Below are 26779 nucleotides of genomic sequence, written 5' to 3'. Positions count from 1 at the left end.
TTAGATATACATATCAACACATAGGCTCCAGTGTTGAAACATATGTTTTCAGAAAGCCCTCACCATACCTACTTCCAAAGGACTTTCTTCTCAGCAAGCATGTGCCAGCAGAGGGCCAGCATGGGAGGGCTGTGCGGTGACACAGATACTGTTGTTTAATCTTCTCCACACTAGGCCCTAACTAGGTTTGCCTACATTTATTAAAAAAATGTACTGTTACTGTTGAGACTAAGACCACTACCACAATTTTTAGCCAAATTTGAAGCAAGCTTTAATTAAGTACTAGCCAGGAGATAGGATCTGGCCAGGACCATTTTGAGGTTCCCAAGAAATGGTCATGGAATCATTTTTTTTTTCAGTGATGCCAAAGTGTCTTCAAAAGAGCTTTATCAAAATGTCACATGTCTGCTTTCTACACCTTTATATAAGTCATGAAAATATGTGCAGCACAAAGGGTTACTGTGTACAGGTAAAGTGCTGAGGCTATGGTGCTGCAGCATTTTATGGTACACAGAATGGCAATTACATAATGTGTCTCCAGTCATTGAAGTAGTTAGCAAATCTTTTCAGGGAATAAGACATTCATTCCATGTGTATCCACATTGTTTTAGAAAGAGCTTGACAATGGGCTCCTGCAATCTGGTCAAGAGGCTTAAAAAGCCAAAACCACAGGAACACGGTATTTTCTTTTTCTTTTTTTTTTTTTCCATTAGGTCCAATCAGGGGAAAGTATGCATATCCTGACATACTTCCTGCCTGTGTTCCTCCCACCGACATCCAATCAGGAGCAAGCATACATCCTGATGTATTTCCACCCACATATCTCCTGCCTACATATGATAGGTCAAACATAAGACAAACAGGAACTTATTCTTAACTGCAAACAAAACTCTCAACTTGCAAGTTATATCTGTAAATAACTTTCAAGTTATATTTTTTCTGTTTTGGTCTCACAGTACAACGGCCAGCTAAAATTGGGTTTCCAATGAACGATGAGATCTTAAAGTAGAGGTATGTCCCAGGCAAGACTGGGGACATAATTATACTAAAAGGAATACACATTCGTTGTCTTTGTGAATGCTGGGATTCCATTTTCATGGACTAGCCTGTATTTTCTCTGGCAACCCTACTTCCGACCATCCTGAGGGATAGTTGCTTGTCTTCATGGTCCAGACTTATATATTAAACAAAGCATCACTTCTAGGTCTGTCATAGGATCATAACCAACGAGCCTGAGCATCTTGCCTTTGCATTGTGCTTTTGCTTTTCGAAAGTGTCTCATGCCCCTAGAAGTTCCCCTAACTCAGGCTCACCGGTGCTGGGATTATAACGGCCACTACCAGGTGCAGCATGATCCTGTTTTGGTTCCTTGCTACTGAAGATTGTCCACCTCTTGGAGTTAGTTGATGTGTGCTAGAGATTCACCATGTCCTCAGCAAATCTCTCCTCCACCCTTCTCAACACCTGACAGAGCAGCTGCCTGGGTTACAGCAACCAAGCTCCTGGTTCTCTTGCCTCTAGTTGGGCTTGGCCAGTTGGAACCACCTGGAGAAGATGACAGAGGAACAAGACAGATATTCATCTACTCCCTTTCTCTGGGCAGAGCGCTGATAAGCTTCAACTCGGTCCCACCCAGGGTCACGTTCTAGAGGTGGGTCAGTGGCCAGGGTGGGGTAGCTAATCTCTCCCACAGACACGGCTCATGAACAGCCCATGTGCAACTTCCTCCTTTGTTCACCCTTGAAGGCCAAGAAGAATGGTACCCTGGAGGCCTTGCTAAACCCTGTACAGTCCTTCTGATCTCCCTGGACCTGTGCCCTGTTTTATAAGCATTCCCTCCCTGGGGGTGTCCTTGATCACCTCTCTTTGACTGTGTTCCCCTATGAGTACACTGACATCCTGATATGACAGACAGCTGAGATTCCTACTCTCAACCTCAGTCCGAAATCTCCAACTTACTACTGGTGTTGGCAGAAAGTCACACCAGGGGGGTCCAGCCCCCAGCCTTTGTTTCCCATTTCTGAATGAATCCGAAACCAACAATTACCCTGTCCCGTTTTGTAGGCTGAATGAAAACTGCTGTTAGCTTGCTGGCCAGTGTTATCACCAGTATCCCCAGTACATTTACATCGACTTATTGTTAGTACCTTGAAGGTGGGGACCAATATTTTAAACTGCAGTTAAGGAGCATCTCTATAGAAAAGGAGAATACTAACCTACAGACCTCCTGACCGGGTGGAGGCAGGGGTTAGGGGAGGAGGGTGACTTTGCCCTGTGCCTGGGATCTGAGGTCTGTCCAGCAAAACTTCAGTGTCCCTTGTCAGAAAGGAGGAAACCCTTAAGCTATGTTTATGAAGCTATGTGTCCTCAGAACAGTTAAGCACGATGCACTTTACATGAGAAACTAAAACAAATTAAAGAAGCCAGCTGAAAACTCTCACCCTTACCTCCACACTCTCACCCACCCCAGCTATTTTTAAATAATCAAATCACTGTAGTATTGTGGCATTTTGGAGGTTGCTGGGATTGTGAGTCATATCCGTATTTACGGGAATGATGGGGAAAGAGCTTGTTCAGCACTTACTCCATTTATGAGATGGGAACAGCAATTAAGAAACTGGGGGGTGAGAGGTGGTGGGGGAAGCACTTCCCGTGCAATTATACCTGGTCCCAAAGACTCTTTATCTTTCCCTTCTCAGGACTTTGGCCAGAGAGAACAGCCACTGCCAGGATGGTGACATAAAACACAAGGTGTCTCCTGCCCTCCTGGAATTCTGTCCTAGCTACAGAAACTCTAGTTCCTCTGTCCTAGCTACAGAAACTCTAGTTCCTCCTTGAACACCCTGACTCAGTCATATATCCTTAGAATGTCATTCCTGATCTTCTTTGCCCATAGCACCCGGTGAAAGTTCATGAAAGCCTGACTCCTGAGGGGAAAACTCTGTGCTTCAGTGTGTGTGACTCAGGTCATCGCCTCATGGTCACAATTACAGCCTCAGTAAACAGCCCTCATAAAAGCAGCCTTTTATCTGCCTCCTGTCTTCAGAACATGAGAGACTGAACATATTTCCAACATCTCAGCAGAACCAACGCATGGGTTCCATGCTCTGTTTGAACACTTTTCCCCAAGAGAGAACTACGACAACGGAAAGAGTATATTCCCACTTGGTGAAAACAGAAGGTCATTCTAAACCATTCTGGGAAGGTGTTCAGAGCAACCTAGGAGCAATGCTGTCGGGACCGGGAGTCATTTCTTCTCCACCTTTGCACTTTTGTACATTCTTCTTCCTGTGCTCATGTTTGGCCGTATCTGTGTTCCCTTCGCTGACAACCGTCACTCTTCTAATAGTTGGGCGTGGAGGATGGAGGCCTGGAATCCAGGTGAGGAAGGAGGAGTACCATGAGTGTGAAGTCAACCTGGGTCACTGAGGCTATGGTGATACCCCATCTTTAAAAAAAAAATCAAACTTTGACACTAGGGTATATCTCAGTGATAGACAGTGTGTTTAATATGTGTATAGAAGGGCCTAGAATCAATCTCTGACACTGGAGAGGACAAAGGAGAAGAAAGGAGAGAGGAGAGGACAGGTGAGAAAAGGAAAGGGGAAAGGCCAGGAGAACTGGTACACACTTGTGGTACTAACACTTGAGACACTGGATCACCATGCTTTCAAGGCTACCCTGAGAGACAGTGAGGCCCTGTCTCAATCAACCACAGTGGACAATAATCAAGATAAAAAATAACAAAGGTGGGTGAGAGAAAGGATATTCTAATCCTTGGAGAATACTCTGCTGGGAACTCAGCAACCTTGAAAGCTAAAACTAGAAAACAGGAACACTGCAGGCATGTCTATAAACAGCAGGATTACAGGCATCTCCACATGTAACATGCTAGTGGAAACAACAGAGACAAACTCAAGACTGTTCTGCTAGGCTCTGTGATATTGCTAAGGGCTTGTTTATTCCCTAAGAAGTATACTCATTAAATGACTTTACAAAATGCACAATTCTAGCTTCTATCTACCATCCCTCCCTCCCTCTATCTTTCTATATATATAACAAATAATTCTAAATAGCCCTCTAAGTAACCTAAAATGAAGTACATTGTAAGAGAAAAATCTTAAAAATCCCCGATTCTAGAAGGGACTATGTTACCCTTGTAATGTAACACACTTTAAAATCTTTTGTAGAATTGGGTTGTGGAGGCACATGGCTTTGGTCCCAGCATTTGGGAGGCAGAGGCAGGCAGATCTCTGAGTTCCAGGCCAGCTCGGTCTACACAATCAGTTTCAGGACAGCCAAAGTTACACAGAGAAACCCTGTGTCTCAAAACCAGGGGTAAATTTTTTTTGTAGTGCTACTTTGCTCTTAGGATTAAGACAAAAAAATATAAGTCAAACAAAACAAACACATATTGAGAACTCTGTACATACATAAAATGTGGTTTGATAAAAATCTACCCTCCATTCCATCCCCTCTAGTTCTTCCTTTTCTTCCCAACTTCATGTGCTCTCTTAAAAAAGTACACCTAAAGAAGCTAAGCAAGAAGGAGGACCCTGGTTAAGATGGCCCATCCTCATTCAGAAAAACAAATGGGACCGACATCAGAAGAGGGAGAAAACAGGGAATAGGACAGGAGCCTACCACAGAGGACCTCTGAAAGACTCTACCCTGTAGAGTATCAAAGCAGATGCTGAGACTCATAACCAAACTTTGGGCAGAGTGCAGAAAGAAGGGGGAGATAGAAATACCTGGAGGGGACAGGTTCTCCACAGGAGAGCAACAGAACCAAAAAAAAAAAAAAAAAAAAAAAAAAAAAAAAAAAAAAAAAAAAAAAACCTGGGCCACAAGGGTCTTTTCTGAGACTGATACTCCAACCAAGGACCAGGCATGGAGATAAGCTAGAACTCCTGCACAGATGTAGCCCATGGCAGCTCAGTGTCCAAGTGGGTTTCCTAGTAAGGGGAACAGGGACTGTTTCTGACATGAACTCAGTGCCTGGTTCTTTGATCACCTCCCCCTGAGGGTGCAGGAGGGGGGCAGCCTTACCAGGCCACAGAGAAGGGCAATGCAGCCAGTCCTGATGAGACTTGATAGGCTAGGGTCAGATGAAAGAGGAGGAGGACCTCCCTTACCAGTAGACTTGGGGAGGGGCATGGGAGGAGATGAGGGAGGGAGGGTGGGATTGGGAGGAGATAAGGGAGGGGCTATAGCTGGGATACAAAGTGAGTAAAGTGTAATTTATAAAAAAATAAATTAATTAAAAAATAAATAAAATGAAATCAAACAAAACAAACAAAACCAAGCATGGAGTCCATTTCGTGCTGCCTGTATGCATCTGGCTGTATTACTATCTACTGCAGCTTGGGTAGCCTCTTGGAGGCCACATCTCTGAAGAAAGCTGACTCCCTTAGCAGCCATCAGTTGCCAATGGCTTCTCACAGGAGCTCCTGCAAACCATGTTTCTTAAAGCATTCTGTAGTTCCTACCTTAATCTCTAACTTCAGTATGAACCTGTTCACTCTCAGCCACACTGGCCTACCCTCAAGTCTTTAAATGGGGCCTTTGCCTGTGTGTGTGTGTTTGTGGTTTTTATGTGCGTATGTGTGTGCCTTTGTGTGTATGTACGTGTGTGTGTGTGTGTGTGTGTATGTAGGAGATTTTTAAAACCTATTTTATCTTAGTTTCTTATATCTATTTCTTCCTTCTCTACCCCAATCCCTTCCAGCACTCCAACACCAGGTAGAAGAGGTAGGAGGTTAGTGAGGTGAGGGGGCATAGGTCTCTTTAACTACTTCCTGCTGGTTAGGGTCATCGGGTTCCTTGGGGCAAGTCCAATCTTCATTTCAGTATATCTCCAACTTCTTTTCATCAAACTGCATCAATAGCAACCAGGAGCAGCAGGGGGACCGGCAGCCTCCTTCTTTCTTGGACCCCCACCAGCCCCCCCCCCCACCAATCTCTGTCCTGCTTCTAGCATTTATCCCTTCTTCAGAGTCCTCAGAATTAAACTGTCTGCAGCTGGCAAGGATCACACCCCTCTTAGAGCCTTTGAGAGACAAATGGTCTGCTGCTGTGGACAACCTGGAGCAGTCCTATACCACACACCTGGGACTGAAACAAAAACATGTTTATATAACATAACTGAGTTTTTGAAGACACCAAAACTTCTACCTCATGTTTATATACGTGTGTGTGTGTGTGTGTGTGTGTGAGAGAGAGAGAGAGAGAGAGAGATTGTGGTCTAGATCTTTTTCTCCACCTGCCTTCTCTCTGCCTATGTCATTTACTCATCCATCAGATCTTATCTCATTACTCATTACCAAGCAATCAAGGATTCCTCATCTCATCCCTACTCCTTTTTTATATCCTCTCATAAATGCTATCTTTTTCCTGTTTGACTCTTATCCCATTTGGCATATTCCTTATCTTTTACCACTTAACCAATCACCCCAAAATTTAATAGCTTAAAGCAACAAGCATTTACTGTCTCAGAATTCCCAAGAACGAGGAGCTGGAATCAGCTTACCGGGGTGGTTCTGCTTCATCTCTGATGAGCTTCTGGCAGCCTGTAGCTACCTGAAGTCCTGCCTAGGGCTGGAGGCCCCACCTGGCTTACCTATTTGGCTACTGTCACGAATATCAGTTCTAACTCATGCTTCTCCACTCCCAGCTTTCCTCTTCATAGCCCAGCAGCAGAGAGGAGGGGGAGGGCATGCTGACGCCTCTGTGCTTTTGAGTCTGGCTGCTCCCTGCTTACTTATCCACAATATTTCATATTCAGATTCATACAATCAGGAACAAAAATTGGTTTTAAAATTGTGAGGGTTTTTTAAATATCTTAAGCTGACATCCATAGTTACTTAAGTAAACATATATCTCCCCTCCTAGACTAGGACCTCCCACCACCACCGCCTCCACAGTTCTCTGCCAGAAGCCAGAGAGTGCATAGACATGCAGTAATGTTAAATGGACAGAAGAAAAGAGGGGGGTATTGGAGGTAAGGACAGAGAGATGGGGTGGTTGGGGGAGGTGGGAGTGGGAGTGGAGGTAGTATCTTTGTTACTAAATTGTTATAGTAAATTAAAGGGGCATTAGGCTATATATTATTTATTATTTGCCCCATGGTTATGTGGTGGTATTATTTAAACCACTACTACAATCAAATAAGACACAGACACCTGTTGGATTTTATAATTGTCTTAAAAACACCTTGGGCTGGGCAGATATTCTACCTACACTGTCTCAGTGATCTCACCATCTACATCCCAGCCTCCCCAATGCCACCCACCTTAACCACCCTCATCTGGTCTATCTTCCATCCATAATCCCAAGATACTGGCTTATATTTAATCTTAGTGTTTTCTCCATCCATGCTATCCTTGAGTCCTTCCTCCTGGCTCACATGGTGCCTTGTCCATGCCAACCCATCATGGCATCCTCCTGTCTCTCCTCCCATCCATCTCTCTTCCTCCTATGATTGTCCTCTTTCCCAAAGCCTGGAAACCTTAGCTATGCCTACCCCATTCTGCCCTGTCTAGGTATAGACCATTTAATCAGCCAAGAGGTAGGTTTACACAAGGATAGGTGTATATAGGCAGTAACCAGAGCATGAGGGTAAGTTAGCAGCATCCAAATACAAGCATCAGATCCCCAGCCCTAAACCCAAGATCTAGAGAAGTTTGTATAAACTGTAGAACCTAAATTTTCTAGTTTTGAGAAATTAGTATAAGGTAGAAATTAGTATAAGGTATAAGCAAATGACATGATGCATATTACATGGCAGATATAGTCTATATGAATATAGCATAAAACACAAAGGGACTATAAGGGAGGTTGTCTAAAGGAGAGGGAAAGCAAAGGAGAGTAGTTAGAGGAGAAAGGACAGAATACATATTTTCTCTTCATTACAGAATCTATACTTAGTTATTTAGAAACACAGCTATATAATATGTGTGGGAGGTATTGTTTCCTAACATGAAAACATAACGGGACGGGAGGAGTTGTCTATAGGTAGGAAGGAGACCAAGCCAGCCTGAGGGGAGAAGGAGGAATGAGGATGCACAATAGGAAAGTAATACACACAAGCAGAATATAATGCTTCTTCATCTAGTTTATATGAAGATATCATATTAGAGTCCATTATTTTGTGTGCTGATTTAGAGTTATTTCAAAGGTGGCTCCGATGAGGAATGGATAGCATACTGTAACTGCAAAAGTTCTCCAAGAACACCTGTACATATAGCACCCAATAGAGTCTGACCCAAAAGGGGCCTATTGAATCTTGCTTTTCTCCTTTTGCGTTTAAACGACTTATGTGGTCTGTTTAGTATGTGTGCTTCCCACCCATGCCACCTGATTGTGAGTTTCCATGGCTACTACTCCAAGAACCCTGCACATTCCTATGAGCCTCCTTCAGTTCCTTCCTGGACCCCTCTCTCTTTCATGTAGTCAGCACACTGTAACCAGACTACTCATCCCTAATTCTGTGGCCATTTGCATTTGCAGTCCCTGTTGCTGCTGCATTTGTTAAGTGTGTAATAGATCTGGGGCTGGATTGTGTTTGAATTTCAAGTCTATTCTGTTCCTTGTTTGTACTGAATTGATAATGCACCCAAGCCCTCTGTGACTTAGAAAAACAAGCTCTGCTGGTTCCAATAGATTTGGCCGCTAGCCATACTTGATCACATTCTTTTTTGTGTCTACACAAACTAAATGGCCTACAAATAGCAGATCTTTTAGTAGAGCAATTGCAAAATATAATGAGATTTTCATTATTCTTTACTTCTAGCTCTAAGGCAAGCATCTTCACACTAATGCTAAGACCACTGTGTTGATTTTTTTTTAACATTCTATTATATTAACAATATCGCTATATTAAGAATGCTTTAATTCTATTTGTGTGTGTGTGTGTGTCTTGTTGAGAATTGTCCCTAGGTTCTCACTCAGTACAAAGCAAGTACTGCACCATGGTTTTATAATGTGAAGGTGTCACATTCTTAGTGATCTGCGGTAGATAAATAATATGCTTTTGGTAAAAAAGGGTTGTGGGAAGTTGTCAAATGAATGACAAGTTCTGCCTTTAGGTTTCTCTGTCTTGCAGTAAAATAGATGATATTTAATGTTTTAATAAATCAGAATCTGCTGAAAACACACTCAGGGCAAAGTTTCCTTCTGAGGACAAATAGGCATATTTTGGAAACCCTGGGTAAATGTTCTGTTCAAGGGCCACAAACCCAGCGACATCCTGTGCTGGTTTGAATTGGAATGGCCCTCAGAGGTGCATATATTTGGATGTTTGGTCATCAGGGAGTGGCACTATTCGATAGGGATTAGAAGGTGTGGCCTTGTTGAAGGAAGTGATCACTGGGGCTGGGCTTTGGAGTTCCAAATGCTCAAGCCAGGCCCAGTGTCCCTCTCTTCCTGTTGCCTGCTGGTCTGGATGTAGAACACTCAGCTTTTTTCAAGCATCATGTCAGCCTGTATGCTGCCATGCTTCCCACCATGATGACAATGAAATAAACCTCTGAACTGTAAGCCAGCTGCAATAAAATGTTTTTCTTTTTTAAGAGTCATCATGGTCATGGTGTCTCTTCACAGTGATAGAACATTGACTAATACACATCCCAACAGCTTTACCTGCTTGACCGCTCATCTGGCCAAGCGGAGCTGTTTTCCTGCCTTCACCTCTACAAAAGTTCATAACTGCTTGAGTTCTCCAGATGCACGCGGCCACCTTCAGAGGACCAGCGTTTCTTGCTGCTGTGTTAGCCATAAGATCATGTAAATCTGGGGAATAGAATCTCCTTTCTGTTGCTTCACGATGACTGAAAAACAAACAACTAGGGACAAGGTCTAGCCATGATCATAGAGTTTTTTATTTGTTTTTTTTTTTGGGGGGGGGTTGTTTTGTCTTGTTTGCCTTGGTTCAAAAATTAAAGCAACAGAAATTTTCAGTCAGATGAACTCAGTGACTGGCTCTTTGACTTCTCCCTATCCCCTGATGGGGGAGCAGCCTTATCAGGCCACAGAGGAGAACAATGCAGCCAGTCCTGATGAGACCTGATAGGCTAGGGTCAGATGGAAGGGGAGGAAGACCTCCTCTATCAGTGGACTTGGAGAGGGGCAGAGGAGGAGATGAAGGAGGGAGGGAGGGCAGAATTCAGAGGGGATTAGGGAAAGGGCTACAGCTGTAATGCAAAGTGAATAAACTGTAATTAACATAAAAAATTAAAATTTAATTAAAAAAATAAATAAAAATAAAGAAGAAATTGTCAGTCAGGCTTCACAGCAGTGGAAGACTTTGAGACCCGCAGAAAAGCTTCATCTCTAGGACGGGAAGGCTTCACAGCCTCTGCACTACATAGGAAGCAGCCCTGGCTTCCCATTCTGTGCCCATGATCCCCATTGGTTGGTTCGTCATGATGGAACATCACTCTTTGTCCTGTTGACATGTCATTGAATGGGACGATTCTTTTTAGGGAAAACTGCCCTGTCTGTGGTATCCTTCTTGGGCTCCGCTGTCATACCAAAAGTGCCATGTGTCCTAATAGTGGCAACAAAAGAAAAAGACCAGCAAAATGGCTCAGCAGATGCTTGCCTCCAAGCCTGGGCTCAACATCAGAGGTCTACAAGGTAAAAAAAAAAAAAAAAAAAGAGAGAGAGAGAGAGAGAGAACTGATCCAAGAAGTCTTCTGACAATCAGATGGGTACCGTGACACACTCACACATATGTACATAAACACAAACACACAAATAACAAATATTCTTTTAAAGGAAAGAAAATGTTTCTAGATGCTATCAAATATCCCCCGGGGAACCCCATGCCTTGCTGGGAATACCGTCTCTCTCTCAGGTCATCGTGATACATCATAATCGCTATTAGTGCTCTGAGAGAGTACTTTAGATGAGAAGCCCAAGTGTCTCCCTGAAAAAGGACTTCACTTTTTTTTCAGTACATACTGCGGAGAAGAAATTCTAACTGGGGCAACTCCTAGCACAAAGGGCCTAAGAACAGAGCCAGACTCAGGGCTGTACTTTTGATCCATGTTTAATGAAAAAGAATTCACGTGAACAGAAATGGACACAGAACAAGGACGGGTGGGAAAGTGCCGTAGCTGCAACAAAGAGAAATCACTTTAATTATGAATTCACGTGCACGTCCCTGTCAGTTTTTACTGATCTACCGCATCTCCTGAAACACTGCAACAGTTATGTCCTTCCCCCTGATCTTACATAGACACTCAACAAAATAGTATCTGAATGGTAACTTTCTACTTTCCCCATGCCCAGATCCCAAAGACACACACACAGGCAAGGCAAACGTATCCACTGGGTGTCAACAGGCAGTGAAGAAGGCTCAGCCAGCCTTGATTATCACACAAGTCAGCACTGGCCCGAGAGCTTTGGGCATGGACACACCCGATAATATTTTCATGAGAAATCATTTAGGCTATGCAACCGTTTGTTCTTAGGACAATCAGTCATTGAAAAATTGCATCTGATGCTACTGAGCACAGCTATGTGCAGAGACGTTTCCATGGTTTGTAGTTGAGCAGACTTGAAATATGAAAAGGCATAAAATTTTAAAATGCACAGATGTGAAGCTGCAGTGAACATCTGACTGGCTTATTTTATGGCTCTTGATTTTCACTGGTGCCAGTCAATATTCTATTTTTATTATTTTCTACTCTAACGTATAGTATGATCAGAACTTTCTAACTAAGAAATATATATATATATCTTTGGAAAAGATCTCTGAAAATATGTACTGGTGAGAGCTGTGCATTAATGACCTTGCTTAAAATAAAATATCCCTCTCTCAAGCTAGAAGCGAGGCAGCACTAAACTCACTGGAAGCACTTGCCATATGAGTAGTAAAGAGGATAGATTTTACTCTCTGTTCCTTTAAGATGCAAATCTTTTGGCCAGTGCAGAGCAGTCACCAATCTCGCCCGCTCACATTTCCTCACTGCTGTTAGGACGACCCCTGCCTCTTCTGAGACTGGATCCTGAGCTTTTCCAGTTGCTCTACACACTGAGACTGGGCCATCTTCAGCGTCCGGTTCTCCTCCGTCAGGGCCTCAAATTCCCGAACCAGCTGAGCAGCATCCAGCTTCTCCTTTTCTGCCTGGTCCAGCTTAGCGATGAGCTCCTTCCTGAAACGCAGGGCACAGGGCAAAGGAGAAGCAGAGACTTCACTGCAAACACTCCCAGCAATCTCTACTCCTCACACTGCTCTTCTCACTGTTTACCCTTCCGGCCACCCAGGATAGGCCTTTACTTTTCCCTTTCCTCTTCAAGTATTCTTACTTTTTCATTAGCTTACAAGGCAACAGGTTTCCTTCAACATGGGATTCTCATGCGTCTCTCACGCTCACCTCACCTCCCTACCCTCTTTCCCCAGTGTACCCTTTGTCCCCACTTGGTTCTGTTGTCATCTCCGATGTTCCCTTAAAGCCTCCTTTCTTCCACTCTCATGGGCTACTTTCCACCTTCTTTCCTTTATGGTTCCTTCTGCTAATGCTTCTTTAACAATTAGAGGTTAGGAGCTACATACACTGTTTGTATTTCTGAACCTGGCTTACCTCACTTACTATGCTTTTTCAAATTCAGCCATTTTCCAGAAAGTTTCATAATTTGATCTTTCTTTACAGCTGAATAAAACTCCAATGTGTGCTTTCATTATCTGTTTATCTGTTAACGGACATCCAGGCTGATTCTGTTTCGTTGCTATTGTAAAAAGAGAGCAACATGAATAGGCAAGATGTGGAGTCTTAGGGTATGTGCACAGGAGAGGTAACTAGGTCCTAGGCTGCTTCTATTTTTAGTTTTGTGGAAAGCCTCTTCACTGATTTCCACAGTAGCTGCCAGTTTACACTCACACCAACCGTGGACAAGACGGTTGCATATCCAAGTTGCCTGGAACTCACTATGGAGCCCACGGTACCCTTAAATGTACAGCAATTCTCCTGCCTCGGCTTCCTAAGTGCTGAAATTACAGTTGTGAACTACAGTGCCTAAGTATTTTTAATTTTAATTTCTGCAAAATGACAGGTTTGGGGACCTTTTACCTAGCACCTCCACTAGACATATCCAATATGCTGGACACATGCTAAAGACCTGTAGGTCAGTCATCCCAGTAACCTTTTAAACTGTGCGCGGGCACGCGCGCGCGCGCGCGCGCGCGTGTGTGTGTGTGTGTGTGTGTGTGTGTGTGTGTGTGTGTGTGTGTGTACGTACAGATGGGCACGTGCCAGCCTGAAGTGGAATCAGCTCTCTTCTTCCACTATGAAATTTGGGGATATAGTAAGGTGGTCTGGCTTGTGTGGTAAGTCCTTATACCTGCTACAGCATCTCACTGGCCTGTGATTTTATTTTCCTTAAGGGCAGCAAATTAAGCATTGTCTGCTTAAAAGTCAAAACAGCAATGCATTTCTGCCTCTGAGAAAGCAAATATCATGTAAAACAAGGTGCAACAAGTTATTAAAATTATTACTTTAGAAAGGAATAAAAAGACTATCAGTTACTAACGCAGTATACTTTAAGGCCCTGCCTACTGTCCTTCGAGGAAAATTACTTTGTCTCTTATTGAATCTTTGTCCTTGGAACTCAGTGTTTAGCTTCTTTTGTTTGTTAAGTCTGGGTTTAACAAGTCTTCAGGAGGGGTTGGAGATGAAGTCCAGTGGCACAGCACTTACCAGCCATGAGCTCAAAGCCCTAGGTTTGGTGCTGAGGATATTATTTTCCATGTCTTTCTCTAGCACTCACATGTATACAGCTGTCCCTTCACACCATCAGGCATGAGATCCAGGACCTCCACAGGTCTTCTCATGCTCAAATAAAATACAGAACAAGATAATTTGAACACAGGGAACTTCCCAGAAAATCATAGTCCAACCAAGGACTATTCGTGGAGATGACCTGGAACCCCTGCACAGGTGTAGCCCATGGCAGTTCAGTGTCCAAGTGGTTTACATAGTAATGGGAAGAGGGACTGCCTCTGACATAATCTGATTGGCCTGCTCTTTGATCACGTCCCCCTGAGGGGGGGAGCAGCCTTATCAGGCCACAGTAGAGGATAATGCAGCCACTTTTGATGAGAACTGATAGACTAAGATCAGAAAGAAGAGGAGAACCTCCCCTATCAGTGGACTTGGGGAGTGGCATGCATGCAGAAAGGGGAGGGAGGGTGGGATCGGCAGGGGAGGAGGGAGGGGCTTATGGGGGGATACAAAATGAATAAAGTGTAATTAATAAAAAATTAAAAAAAATAGCACAGTGTTGTTACGTAATGAGCACACGTCTTCCTGTATATTTAACTCTAGATCATTTCCAATGTCTAATACAACGTGCGTGCTGTGTAAAAAACTAAATGCTATTCTCTTTGAAAAGTGCAACAAGAAACATGCCCTGACTGCACAGAATCCTGATGTGTGCTTGACTGGATCATGATATAGATCCCTGTACAGGAAGGACTTTATTCCTAAAAGTCTTCTTTCTTTCTTCTTACACTGACCTGATACTACGTAAGACACACGGAAGAATGGAAAGTATATATTCATACAAAATAATAGTATTCACATTTACATTGGAAATAAGTGCAGGGCTACAGGAGCAAGGAAACTTTTATGATCACAAACCCTGTCGGTAATGTTCCAATAATCCATAAATAGAAAATGACATTACTGTCCTGTTCATTTAGATCTCCTGAGCCATTTGAGTGTTTTAAGACTATTAGTTAAACATTAGCTGTGATGCCTATAATCCTGGTCCTTGGCAGCCTGAGGGAGGAACTTGTGGCCAGTCTAGGTTATTAGAGAGATCTAATTTATATTAGTTCTTATATAATTATACATATATAACTATATATAATATATATTAGTTTTGTGTGTGACTGTTTTGAACTAATATGTTAGTTATATATATTATATAGTCATTATTTATATATTAATTATTATATCATATATAATATATATTAGTTCAAAACAATCACACAGAAAACTTTGGACACAAAATCAGATTAATTCCTGAATTATATATGTGTTACTATACTCTGTGTCTTATAAAGCATACCCAATATGGTTATGTAATGAGATAACACTGGATGCTAAAACAAGGGGGTGAAAGAAAATCTGGTGAGAAACAACACATTTACATGTGTGCAAAGTATACTGCCACAAATTCTGAGGACCACAAATTCTGAGGACCACAAATTCTGAGGACCACAAATTCTGAGGACCACAAATTCTGAGGACCACAAATTCTGAGGACCACAAATTCTGAGGACCACAAATTCTGAGGACCACAAATTCTGCCACAAATTCTGCCAAGGGTAGAGGAGTGGAGAGGTCACTGTGGCGACTTTAGACTCTAACCAAGTCAACTTCATTGTCATCACTACTGCAGAGACAAATGGGGACCACGTGCCCTAGGAAGACCATGCATCATGTCTGTGCTATTGCCTACCCAACCCAAAACATACAAGCTGCATCTAAACATGAGGAATGTTAGGCAATTCAAGAAAAAAGAAATCCCTCATGGTTAAGGAAGAACAAAGCACATTTTGGGAAATTTTTAATAATTACTAAATCCAGTAAAAGACACACAAGGATTTTAACACTTTCTTTGGAGTTTTCTGTACATTTGAAACCATTGAAATAAGGTGATCTACAAAAGAGGCAAAAATTAAATCAGAATAGAAGTTCTGGTATTTTCTTCCTACGCCTGACAGAGTCCCTCAGTCACTGAGCAAAACCAAGCATCGTAAAAGAAGCGCGGAGCAGGACCAAAGGGGAGGGTGTGGAGCACATGCAGGCACATACAGTAAGTTCTTAGCTTCCAACTGATCTTCAACATGTCTGGATCTCCAAGATGTTTAAAATAGAACAGACTCCCAATAAATACTTGGCAAATTAATAATTAAAGAAAAAGTACTTCAGGGAAAGATCATTTATATCTTAAAAGAAAGAAAGCCTAACTCAAAGTGCTCCGTTTAATTTAAAAAAAAAAAAAGCTACATTGCTAATAAGAAATGGCAGAAGTCAAGCCCGTCCTGATTAAATGCTCAGTTCTCTGTATCCCTGAGCACAGTTGAGGCAGAAAATACTGATAATTAAATATTGATTAGTAAAAGTTCTTTTGTAACTATCTTAAAGAAATTAATGAGCAAAAAACCTTACATGGGATTGAAAGAGAGAGAACTGCGGCCAACCCTCTGAGGTGGTCTGGGTGATCACCTTCTCATTTATACTTACTTTACATTGCTGTGTAGCATACATCATTCACACCGACGCAGAGTTCTGCTTTCACCATGTGGTCAGGGGTGTGGGCTAATTTCCTGACTCCTTATCTGACTTCTGGTAACCCCTGGTGCCCTCTGTCTGTCTTTTGACTTGTGGCAATGACCAGCCAGAGAGTCGCTGCTTTTATAAGTGCATGGAAAGGTTGAAACAGTCTCGTCCAATCTCCCTGTACTGGAGAGTGCCAATAATAACGTTTTTACTGCAATCAAGACGCCTTGGCTGATGGGTTTCTAAACTAGCTTCATGTAAGTAATTATATAGATAGACAGTAAAAACTGTCAAAAGTCTGCCTTCTCCTGTGTAGAACTGATTAATTTAGACACATTTATGTTCACCAATTAGCAAGTCATGGGTAAGTCCCGACATACCAAACTACTGAAACTATCTTATAAATAGATGACCCCAAGAAGAATTCATTACTTACAATGAGGTAAAATGTGGTCCCATCTTTGAGTTTTCAGGCTATCATGTCTATCATTCATTAAGTGTCACATGATGTGTGGCGCAGGGGGAAGGCCATAACTACAGGAATCTTATTTTGATGCTAATCTTACATGGTGCATCTCAGCAGTCTGAAGACCACACCCTTAGGTTCTACCATCAATCCTCAGATGTCCCCATCCTAGCCACATAGCTGGAAAAGTTTTACTTGTAAAGAAAAAGGAGAGAAGTAAAAGCATCAGTAAGGACTGAAATTTTGTGGATATTAATTTCAAAATGTAGGAAACTCTTCAGGTTCCAAGGAACTGACTCATTGATGATAATTTTTTTTTTATCCGAAAAGATCACAATCAGCCTGGAGAGATGGCTCAGCTAGGCTCACAACCAAAAATGTAAGAGGAGAAAGATCCTTATCATAGTCTTCAGTACTTGCAAATTAACTAAAGATTTTTATTAGAAAGAAATTAAAATTCTAGACAGTTTGGCCTTGATGAAGTTAACAATTTTGGATTAACTAATGTAATAACATAATTATCTTTTTCATAGGGTGAACTTTACTCTAAAATAAGGATCTGGAATCCTTGAACTGCTGGTGGTACTTGAAAGATGTGTGTTCAGCGGCCCAAATTTATATAGGAGAGGAAAAGCAGATGCCTCAGATAATCTTTTGAGGGTTTTATCTTCCTTTTTGTTTTTTAAGATGGAGGAATAAAAATTGGTATTGAACTTAGACTTCCAAAATTTGATCTGGATGATGGTGCTGAAAGCTCCTGAATAAATAATAAATGTACACATGTACTAAAATGCTAAAAGGCAGCAGTGTGCCCAAAGGACAACAGTGTTTCCTTGCAGGGGGAGTGAGACTGGGTCTGAATAAGGGCTTATTTTTAATATGATTGGTAAATAGACCTGAAGAGTCTCTCCTGGCATTACAGGAGGCTTACCATCATTCTTGGCTTTCACTCACTAGATGCTAGGTACAACTTCCTCACTTCCTGACCATGAAATCAAACATTTCCCTAGATATTAGCCATGTCCAGGGTTGGAGATAAAGCGGAGAGTCCTCTTGCAAGAAATATTGCTGTACATAAAGAAAGCTGTGGGATCCACTCTATCAGTCACCCTGATCGGATCCTGGAATGGGGGATGAAGTAAACATTAAGGAGCTTCCTTGCTCTACTTCCTAGAGATTACATCAGTGTCTCCTCTTTAGTAAAGGAAACCCACTTAAAGATATACTCATTACGGGTACGTAAATGTCATGTCTCTTTTAACAAGGTCTCAGGCAGGCAGGTGGGAATGAGATTCTAGTCAAGGGACTAGACAGCCAACTAATCATTGGGTTGGAAAGCCAGTGATTACTGGGGCATTAAATGAAAGTGTCATCTCACAGCCTGGAGTATTGACATTTCACATAAAACTAGCTACTTAAAAGAAGGGAAAATCCTTTGGCCCTTCCTCTGCCTCCTCCTGCAAAGTCATCTGCAATCAATTTTCAGTGTTTTTTCGTCACTTGCTCAACAAGTATAACATCCAAGAGCAAACCAGGCAATGTGTTTATTCTTGCTAGCAGATTGGTCTCAAGAAACACATCTTCACTGCTGGGAAATAAACTCCAATCCCATGCTTTACCCAGGAGACAACATGGACAGATAAAAGATCATGAGAAAGAGAGGACAGTTTATGCCATACTCCTACCCACTATTATAAACACTCAGGGAAAAATACTGTTATAGGATATTTGATCATTGTACATAGAACACCTAATTATTAGCAAAATGTAAAAGCCTAAATAGATATTGCATTTGTCAGATGCAGTTTGGGTGTGCCTCTAAAAGCCTCCATAGATACAAATGTGAAAGAATGGAAAGTTCCTGCCTGTTTTAAGGCTAGTTGCTTGAGAGAAGTCTTGAGGTCTTTGTTCTATGACCTGAGACAAAGCCAGCTGAGTAGTCTCGAGCTGTACCCCCATAGAGGTGAAATGGTTCAGTCCCTACTGACTTGGCTTGGAGACCCTCACCCCCACCATGACAGTGACATGGGTCAGCCTGCCAAGGGTGCAGGAGAGGAGCTAGAAACTTGTTTTTATAAACATTTGTACCTCTGGTAGAGTCTCTCTCTCTCTCTCTCTCTCTCTCTCTCTCTCTCCCCTCTCCATGTCTCCGTGTGTGTGTGTGTGTATGTGTGTCTCTGGGGGGTGGTTGGAAGAACCTTTTTGGAAGGAGCTCCAGGGTAAGAGATAGAGATCCTCTCCATGGGCTTGCAGGAACCAGAGAGAAGCAGCTGGCAGGACACAGGTAAAACAGACTTCAAGAAAAGAGAGTTAAGGAGCCCTCTTGGGTTTGGAGGAGCTCAAGAGAAAGGTAGACTAGCTAGGTAGAATGACACAGATAGGGAGTGTCTAGTAGATTTCTAAAAAGCTACTAGTTTAAGTTGTAGAATCAGGCTTATAAATAGATATGCTGTATATAGTTCAGAAAATAAAGTTACCTTTCTGAGCTAGCAGGTAACTTGTGCCAACAAGTTACACTTGGTGCTCCAGTGCATGGAAAAAGTACATGCAGAAAGAAATCAGACAGAAAAACACAAGGCAGTAAGCAAATGGCACAAGAAGAAATCAGGCAGGAAAATCACATCATCTGCTGATACATGGAAATGGTGGGAGAAGCTGAGAAGATTTGATAAGATACCGGAGAAGTCTTTAAGGAGAGAGTTAGGCAATATTAAAAAGAATAAGCCATGTAAGGAAGAGAAATACCATAAACACAGGGCATTAGAACCCTGTATAGTACTATCTTAGATGGCTTAAAGTAGAAACAGAAAATAAAAAGATAAATGAGTTAACTGTTATTGGTTTAATACTAATTTTGATTACCATCATTCTGGTAATTCATATTTTATCCTCAATAGCCATAGTGCTTTCTGTGCCTTCTCAAAGAAAAAAGCTTTAGAGATATAGGAAAAAGAAACATATAAAAAGCAATGCAAGCCTTAGAAGAAAAATTAGAAAGACATAAATAAAAATTACAAAGATCTGCAGATACAGATAGAGAAATTAAGACAAGAGCATACTGCACCATTTTATAATGATAGTCAAGGTCAATCAAAAGTTGTTAGAAAACCAATCTTAACTTATCCAGTTACTATATGACAAAACGAGCAGATGATAGGAATGCCCAAGCTTATGAAGAATTTGGATGGCATCTCATAGAAATGCTAGATTTAAAATAATAATAATAAAGAATCAATTATTTCACATGGTATGCATTCACCTTATGTGAAGCAGATATTAAATACTTGGGTGATTCTAAATAGAGTAATCTGCCAAGACTGGAAAAATATGACAAAAGCAGTGTTAGAAGCTATTCTTCAGCTACAGTGTTAATCATGATGGAAGGAAGAAGCTAAGCAGATAGAACAGAGAAACAGGGATAGAGGTATCAATATTTCCTAAGAGCAGTTCCTAGGTGAAGGCCAATATGCTAAGGTACAAATGCAGGTTGAATGTGATGATGCCAACTTGTCAAATGGTAGCTTTAAGTGCTGAAGAAACAGGAAAAAGACCTGAATAATTTACTAAAATTATACAAGTTCCAAAGGAAGCCTTCAATGATATTTTACAAAAATTGACTTTATCTGTAAATAGAAAAGTATCTGATTCAGAAGCTAGGGAAGTATTAATCAAAACTTTGGCTTTCAAAAATTTTAATTCTGCGTACAAAAAGGTTATTGGGCCTCTAAAAGCAATATCAGCACCAATATATGAGTGGATTCGAAATTTGGCTGATATTGGATCTCCCACTTCCCTTAACAGGAAAAGTAATCTCTATATATTTTTTAAAAATCAAACAGTCAAGACAGGAGTAGTGGTGCACACATTTAATCCCAGCACTCAGGGAGGCAGAGGCAGGCAGATAATCTGTTTTTGAGGCCAGCCTGGTCTACAAAGCGAGTCCAGGGCAGCCAGGGCTACACAGAGAAACCCTGTTATGGGGGAAAAAAATCAATCTGCCAAATGTTTTGACTGTGGCAAGCAAGGTCATTTCAAAAGGAATTGTAGGCTGAGCCAAAATAATTCAAAAATAAGGTCTAAGTCTTCTGGAATACACAGAAGGTGTGTCAAAAGTTGGCATTGGACTAATGAATGCAGATGGTACAAGGGACAGACAAGGTAACTTCTTGTAGGAAAACTTTAGGGAAATGTTCTAGGGGACCTTTCACGGGCCCTTATATCAAATTAAAGTTGGCCATTTCAGGTCAGCAGTGGATAAACTCATCTGCAGAGCAATTAAACAGCACTGCTCAGATATAGCCATTAATAGCCCAGATAGCAAAGTCAGAGCATCTTCAGTAGATGAAACAGAAAGGTCAAGAGAGACGAGGAAACAAGCATTTTGGCAAGCTGATATAGATGATCAGACACCAAAACTAAAAGTATTTATAAATGATATTGAAAAGAAAAGTTTTTGTAGACACAGGTGCAGACATAACAATAATTTCACCAAAATCTTGGACTTCAGATTGGTCTCTTCAGGAGGTAGATATTTAGTTTCTATGGTCTGAAACTTTATCTCAGGTAAAAAGTGTAGAAGGCCAGAATGTCAAGTAGAAAAATTAAAGCCTTATGTTGTAACATAGTCAGGAATTTGGGGGGATGTGATTTGTTGCAGCAATGGAAGATGCAGACTAACATTCCTTCAATCTCAGAAATAAACCATAAAATTAAAAAACGCTTCTGAGAAAAATAGTGAAAGGTGCTATCAAGAACAGTCACAGACTGTCCAAGTTGTCCATAAATAGGACACAACATATGTTGATCTTTCAAGTGTACCAACCACCCTCCCTTTAAAACGGCTGACAAGCCTGTGTGGGTAGACCAATGGCCTCTGAGAAAAGGAAAATTACAAGTACGAGAACAGCGGGCACTAGAGCAGCTGAATGTAACACGCTGAAGAATCCACCTGTCCTTGGATTCACCTATATTTGTCATTAAAAAGTAATCTGGACAATGGAGAATGCTAACAGATTTAAGAGCCATAAATACTGTGAATCATCCAATGGGCTTTTTGCAGCCTGGAATCTCAGAATGGTCTATTATAGTGATTGACTTAAAAGACTTCTTTTAACTATACTTTTACAAGAACAGGATAGAGAAAACTTTTCTTTCACATAGTCTACTTATAATGACACTCAACCAGTTAAAAGGTATCTTCCACAAGGAATGTTAACTAATCCAACACTATGTCAAGATTTCTTACAGCCAATAGAAATAATTCATAGTTTTCTGAATCTAAAATTTATCATTATATGAATGAGATCTTACTGGCTGATTCAGATGCAGACACCTTAGAAAAAAAATGTTTGGTGAAGTAAAAAAAAAAAAAAATACTTGCTGGGGATTACAAATTGTTCCTGAAAAAAATACAAAAAGGAGAGTCTCTCAATTATCTAGTATATAAAATAGGTTTACAAAATTTCAACCACAGAAAGTACAAATCAGGAGAGATCAGTCCCAAACTCTTAATGATTTCCAAAAATTGCTGGGAGATATTAACTAATCGTGGCCCACTATTGGATTAATTACTCAAAAGATAAGTGATTTATTTCAAGCCTTACAATGTGATAAAGACTTAAATAGTCCAAGAAAACTATCATCTGAGGCTGAAAAGGAACGGGCTCCGATGGAACAGAAATTACAGGATGCACATGTGGATCACTTGAATCCAAAGATGGCTTGTATCTTAGTTATTTTGCCTTCTACACGTTCCCCCACAGAAGTTCTTAAGCAGAGAGAAGATGATATATTAGAAGGGATATTTTTCGCATAAAAACAGAGTAAAAAATTAAAGAGCTATGTAGAAAAGATTTCTGAATTGATTCTGAAAGAAAAAAATGAGACTTAGATCCAGCAGAAATTGTGATACCTTTTACTAATGCTGAAACTGCTTCATTATGGGCAGAAAATAAACATTAGCAAAAAGCTTGCAGTAATTTCTTGGGAAAGATTAACAACAAATATCCCAAAAGTAAGAGACTTCAGTTTATAAAAAGAACTAATTGGGTTCTGCCTCATATAGTAAAAAGAAGCCAATTCTGGAGTCCCTACATTCTATACTGATACAAATAAATCAGGAAAGGCAGGTTATAAGTCAGGAAAAAAATAAGTAGGGAGCTTGATTGAGGAAGAAGAGGCCATACTTCATCAGACTAAGAGGCCTTTAAATGCTGCAAACTTGTTCCTAGTTATGGTGTCCGTGGCAACTACACAGAGTAAAAGGGATGATCCAGATACCAAAGACATAGAGAAGAACTAGTAAAGTTCACACTCAAGGACACGGACACTTGCAAACTGTTGCTCTCTTCAGAAGTGCACAACAGGTTGTTATTAACTGAATATTTTTATTGTTCAGTATTACTAAAACATAGGAGACTTTTTAAGTATTTAAGTAAATTCAGAGTGTCACTACCGGCATATCTCTTTGAATTCTAGTACAGCCTAGTCTACACGATGAAGTATCTCTGTTGATAAGAAAAAGCTGTTTGTAATCAGAGGTCTAAAATTCAACATGACACCGTTTTTACCTTAAAGGTATTATGTAGGTTTTTGCTTAGTAATAAATAATATTGTCCTTAGTGATCTAAGAGATAAATACACATAAATCTTAATAGTTTCAACTTAAAACAAAATTAATTTTAATTTGAAAAGTCATGTTTTTGTTGTTGCCAGAGAGCATTTTGCCCAGGACAGATATATTCTGCTAATCAATGAAAGTACCTGGAGTTAGGGTTGAGGCAGGCTTTTGCTTTTATCTTCCCAGGAGAAGAAAAGCATCCAACTAAGGAAACCAGAGACCACTGGAAAAAAGAAACATCTAAGAAAAATTATGGATCCATCAAGAGAAGATATTCCCTCCAAAAGGAGTAAACTGGTGACATATAAAAAATAACTATATTAAGCTTATTAACTGTATTGCATCTTAATTATCAGCTTGGTAATACAGAGTACAAATGCCTTTTATCAGAGGAGATAAGTCAAATGAACACACATGTCATAGAGACAATGTGATATTGTTTTGATTTGAAAAAGACAAAAGATTAATGCCAATAACGTCTAAATGTGGTATGCTATCATATTATCTGGATATACTGACAGACAATGGTCTAGTTTTAAATGGCATGGATTAGGGACTTGTAACTCCCTGGGCCAATTTAATAATTCAACTAAAATTAATGCTTCTCCCCCACATGGGTACAGAGCAGAAAATCAACATCTGTCGATCAAAGAGACTGTGCTGTGGCACAACAACCAAGGTATCATTTGTGCAAGTTCCTTGACTTCATACATGTGCTAATGCTGAGTTGTTAGTGCATGATACTTTTAAAAGTTTGTATGTTAGCCAGGCATGGTGGCACATACCTGTGATCCCAGCACTTTGGGAGGAAGAGGCAGGTGGATCGCTGAGAGTTCGAGGCCAGCCTGGTCTACAAAGCGAGTCCAGGACATCCAAGGGTACACAGGAAAATCCTGTCTTGGGGGGAAAAATGTTTGTATGTTTTCAGAGAAAAACAAGTGTTTCAGGTAACAGAGAAAACAAGATAAACTTGACAAGATGTAACCTACAATAAGGCTGAGATGGACATTTTCTGAAAAAAAAAATGATGTTTGCTGGAAGACTATGAAGGTCACCACATTGGCTGATGCTGCAGATGCTTCATAAGGACATTCAAACTGCTGAGTTTCTGTGGGACTGACAGGAACATTTTTCGAGACTTTGAACGAAAATCTACTTAAAGACTGCTAGATACAAACAAGCTGGACATTTTGAAAGCTTGACACATGATAGATGTTTTTTTGTGTATTAGCAATCCTTATAATTGCTCATATTGTAAGAGGTCTTACTGTGTTAAAGATAAAGCCTTTCTTTTTTATTTCGACAAAAAAATGTTATAAAAGACTTAGTAATTGTACATAGAAAGCCTAACTGTTAGCAAAATATAAACGCCTATGGAGATATTAGGTCTGTCAGATGAAGTTACGTGTGTCCTGAGGACACAGTTTGGTTGTGCCTCTAAAAGTCTCCGTACATAAGAATGCTAAAGAATGGAAAGCTTCTGCCTATTTTCAGGCTAGTTACTTGGGAGAAGCCTTGTGGTTTTTGCTCTGTCTATGACCACCAGCAAGGTGGTCCCACCATAAAGGTGAAATGACTTGGTCCCTACTGACTTGGCTTGGAGGTCCCCCACCCATGACTGTGACATGGTTCAGCCTGCCAAAGGTGTAGGAGAGGAGATAGGGACTTTTGATAGTTTCTCTCTGTGTCTCTCTAAGGAGCCCATTGGGTTTGGAGGAGCTCAAGAGAAAGATAGACTAGCTAGGCAGGAAGATAGGAAGAGATTTCTAAAGAGCTAGCAGTTTAGTTGGGGAATCAGCCTTGGAAATAGATATTTTCTGGTGGGACCTAGAAAAAATCATCCCGAGTGAGGTATCCCAAAAGCAGAGAGACACACATGGTATATAATCACTTATATAGACCTATAAGATAGGATAAACATACTGAAATCTATACACCTAAAGAAGATAAACAAGAAAGAGGACTCGGGGTAAGATGACCAATCCTCACTTAGAAAGACAAATGGGATGGGCATTGGATGTAGGAGAAAACAAATTACAGGCCAGGAGCTTACTACAGAGGGCCCCTGAAAGACTCTACCTAGCAGTGTATCAAAGCAGATACTGAGACTCATAACCAAACCTTCGGGCAGAGTACAGGGAATCATATGAAAGAAGGGGAGTTAATATGACCTGGAGAGGACAGGATGTAGGAGAAAATAAGTAACAGGACAGGAGCCTAACACAGAGGGCCTCTGAAAGATTCTACCTAGCAGTGTATCAAAGCAGATGCTGAGACTCATAATCAAACCATCAGCAGAGTGCAGGGAATCATATGAAAGAAGGGGGTGTTAGTAAGACCTGGAGAGTTCAGGAGCACTACAAGGACCAAATATATCAGGGCACAGGGGTCTTTCATGAGACTCTTTCTCCAACCAAGGACCATGTATGAATATAACCTAGAACCCCTGCTCAGATATAGCCCATGGTAGCTCAGTGTCCAAATGGGTTCTCTAATTAGGGGGACAGGGACTATTTCTGACATGAACTCAACAGCGAGCTCTTCCACTCCCCTCTCACGAGGGAGGAACAGCCTTGCTAGGTCACAGAAGAGGACATTGCAGCCAGTCCTGAAGAGATTTGATAAGCTAGGATCAGATGGAGGGGGAGGAGGTCCTCCCCTGTTAGTGGACTTGGAAAGGGGCAGGGAGGAGACGATAGAGGGAGGGTGGGATTGGGAGGGAATGAGAGTGGGGGCTACGGCTGGGATAAAAAGTAAATAACCTGTGATTAATATAAAAAAATTAAAAAAAAATAAGAAAAAAAAGAGTGAGAGACCTTGAAAAACAAAATAAAAGGAAATAGATATTTTGTATATAGTTCGGAAAATAAAGTTACCTGGCTAAGCTAGCAGGTTTTTACCTCAGTTCCCACTTCCTTTGTCTTTATTGGTATAAATATTAGATAATTTAAACAGTTACAAAACACTTCCCTTTTTGTTTCTTTATGACAATGAAGACCCAATTTCTAGATTGAGAAAATTCTTAAGACCCATAATCTTGGAGTATAAGAGAAAGGTTTGGTTCTCTGTGTGTTCACACCACACAACCTTTTTTCAAAAACTCACCCTGGTGAAATAGTGTAGATAAAACTGGCCTTTCTCTGTTGACTCTATGACAGTGACCCACCAATATCCTCTTCATCCCCAAACTTTGTGAGACTTCCCCAGAACTTGGCCTAAAAATCCATCTTTGAAAATAACCTAAGGCCAACAAATCTGGGCCCAGGAGGACCTGCAAAGACTGATGCACCAACCAATGACCAGGTATGGAGAGGACCTAGACCCCCTGCTCAGATGTAGCCTATAGGCAGCTCAGTCTTCATGTAGATGCCCCAGTAAGGGCAGCAGGGCCTGTCTCTGACA

The 26779-nt window shown here is 41.1% G+C and overlaps 1 protein-coding gene across 1 annotated transcript in view; it reads right to left on the bottom strand.

Annotated features, from left to right (window-relative positions):
* Positions 1-11951: 11951 nt before the first annotated feature.
* Map3k7cl (MAP3K7 C-terminal like) overlaps positions 11952-26779 on the bottom strand; it is a 57016-nt gene continuing 42188 nt past the window's right edge. Inside the window, 1 exon segment of the mRNA XM_055614836.1 lies at positions 11952-12158. Within this exon segment, the coding sequence (XP_055470811.1) occupies positions 11978-12158 (181 nt within the window). The 3' untranslated portion in view covers positions 11952-11977.

The sequence above is a fragment of the Psammomys obesus genome, unplaced genomic scaffold (genome assembly GCF_907164565.1).
Source record: "Psammomys obesus unplaced genomic scaffold, mPsaObe1.curated_primary_1811, whole genome shotgun sequence".
NCBI lineage: Eukaryota > Metazoa > Chordata > Mammalia > Rodentia > Muridae > Psammomys > Psammomys obesus.
Note: the sequence above shows the minus strand (reverse complement) of the source record. Positions and strands in the feature narration are given on the sequence as shown.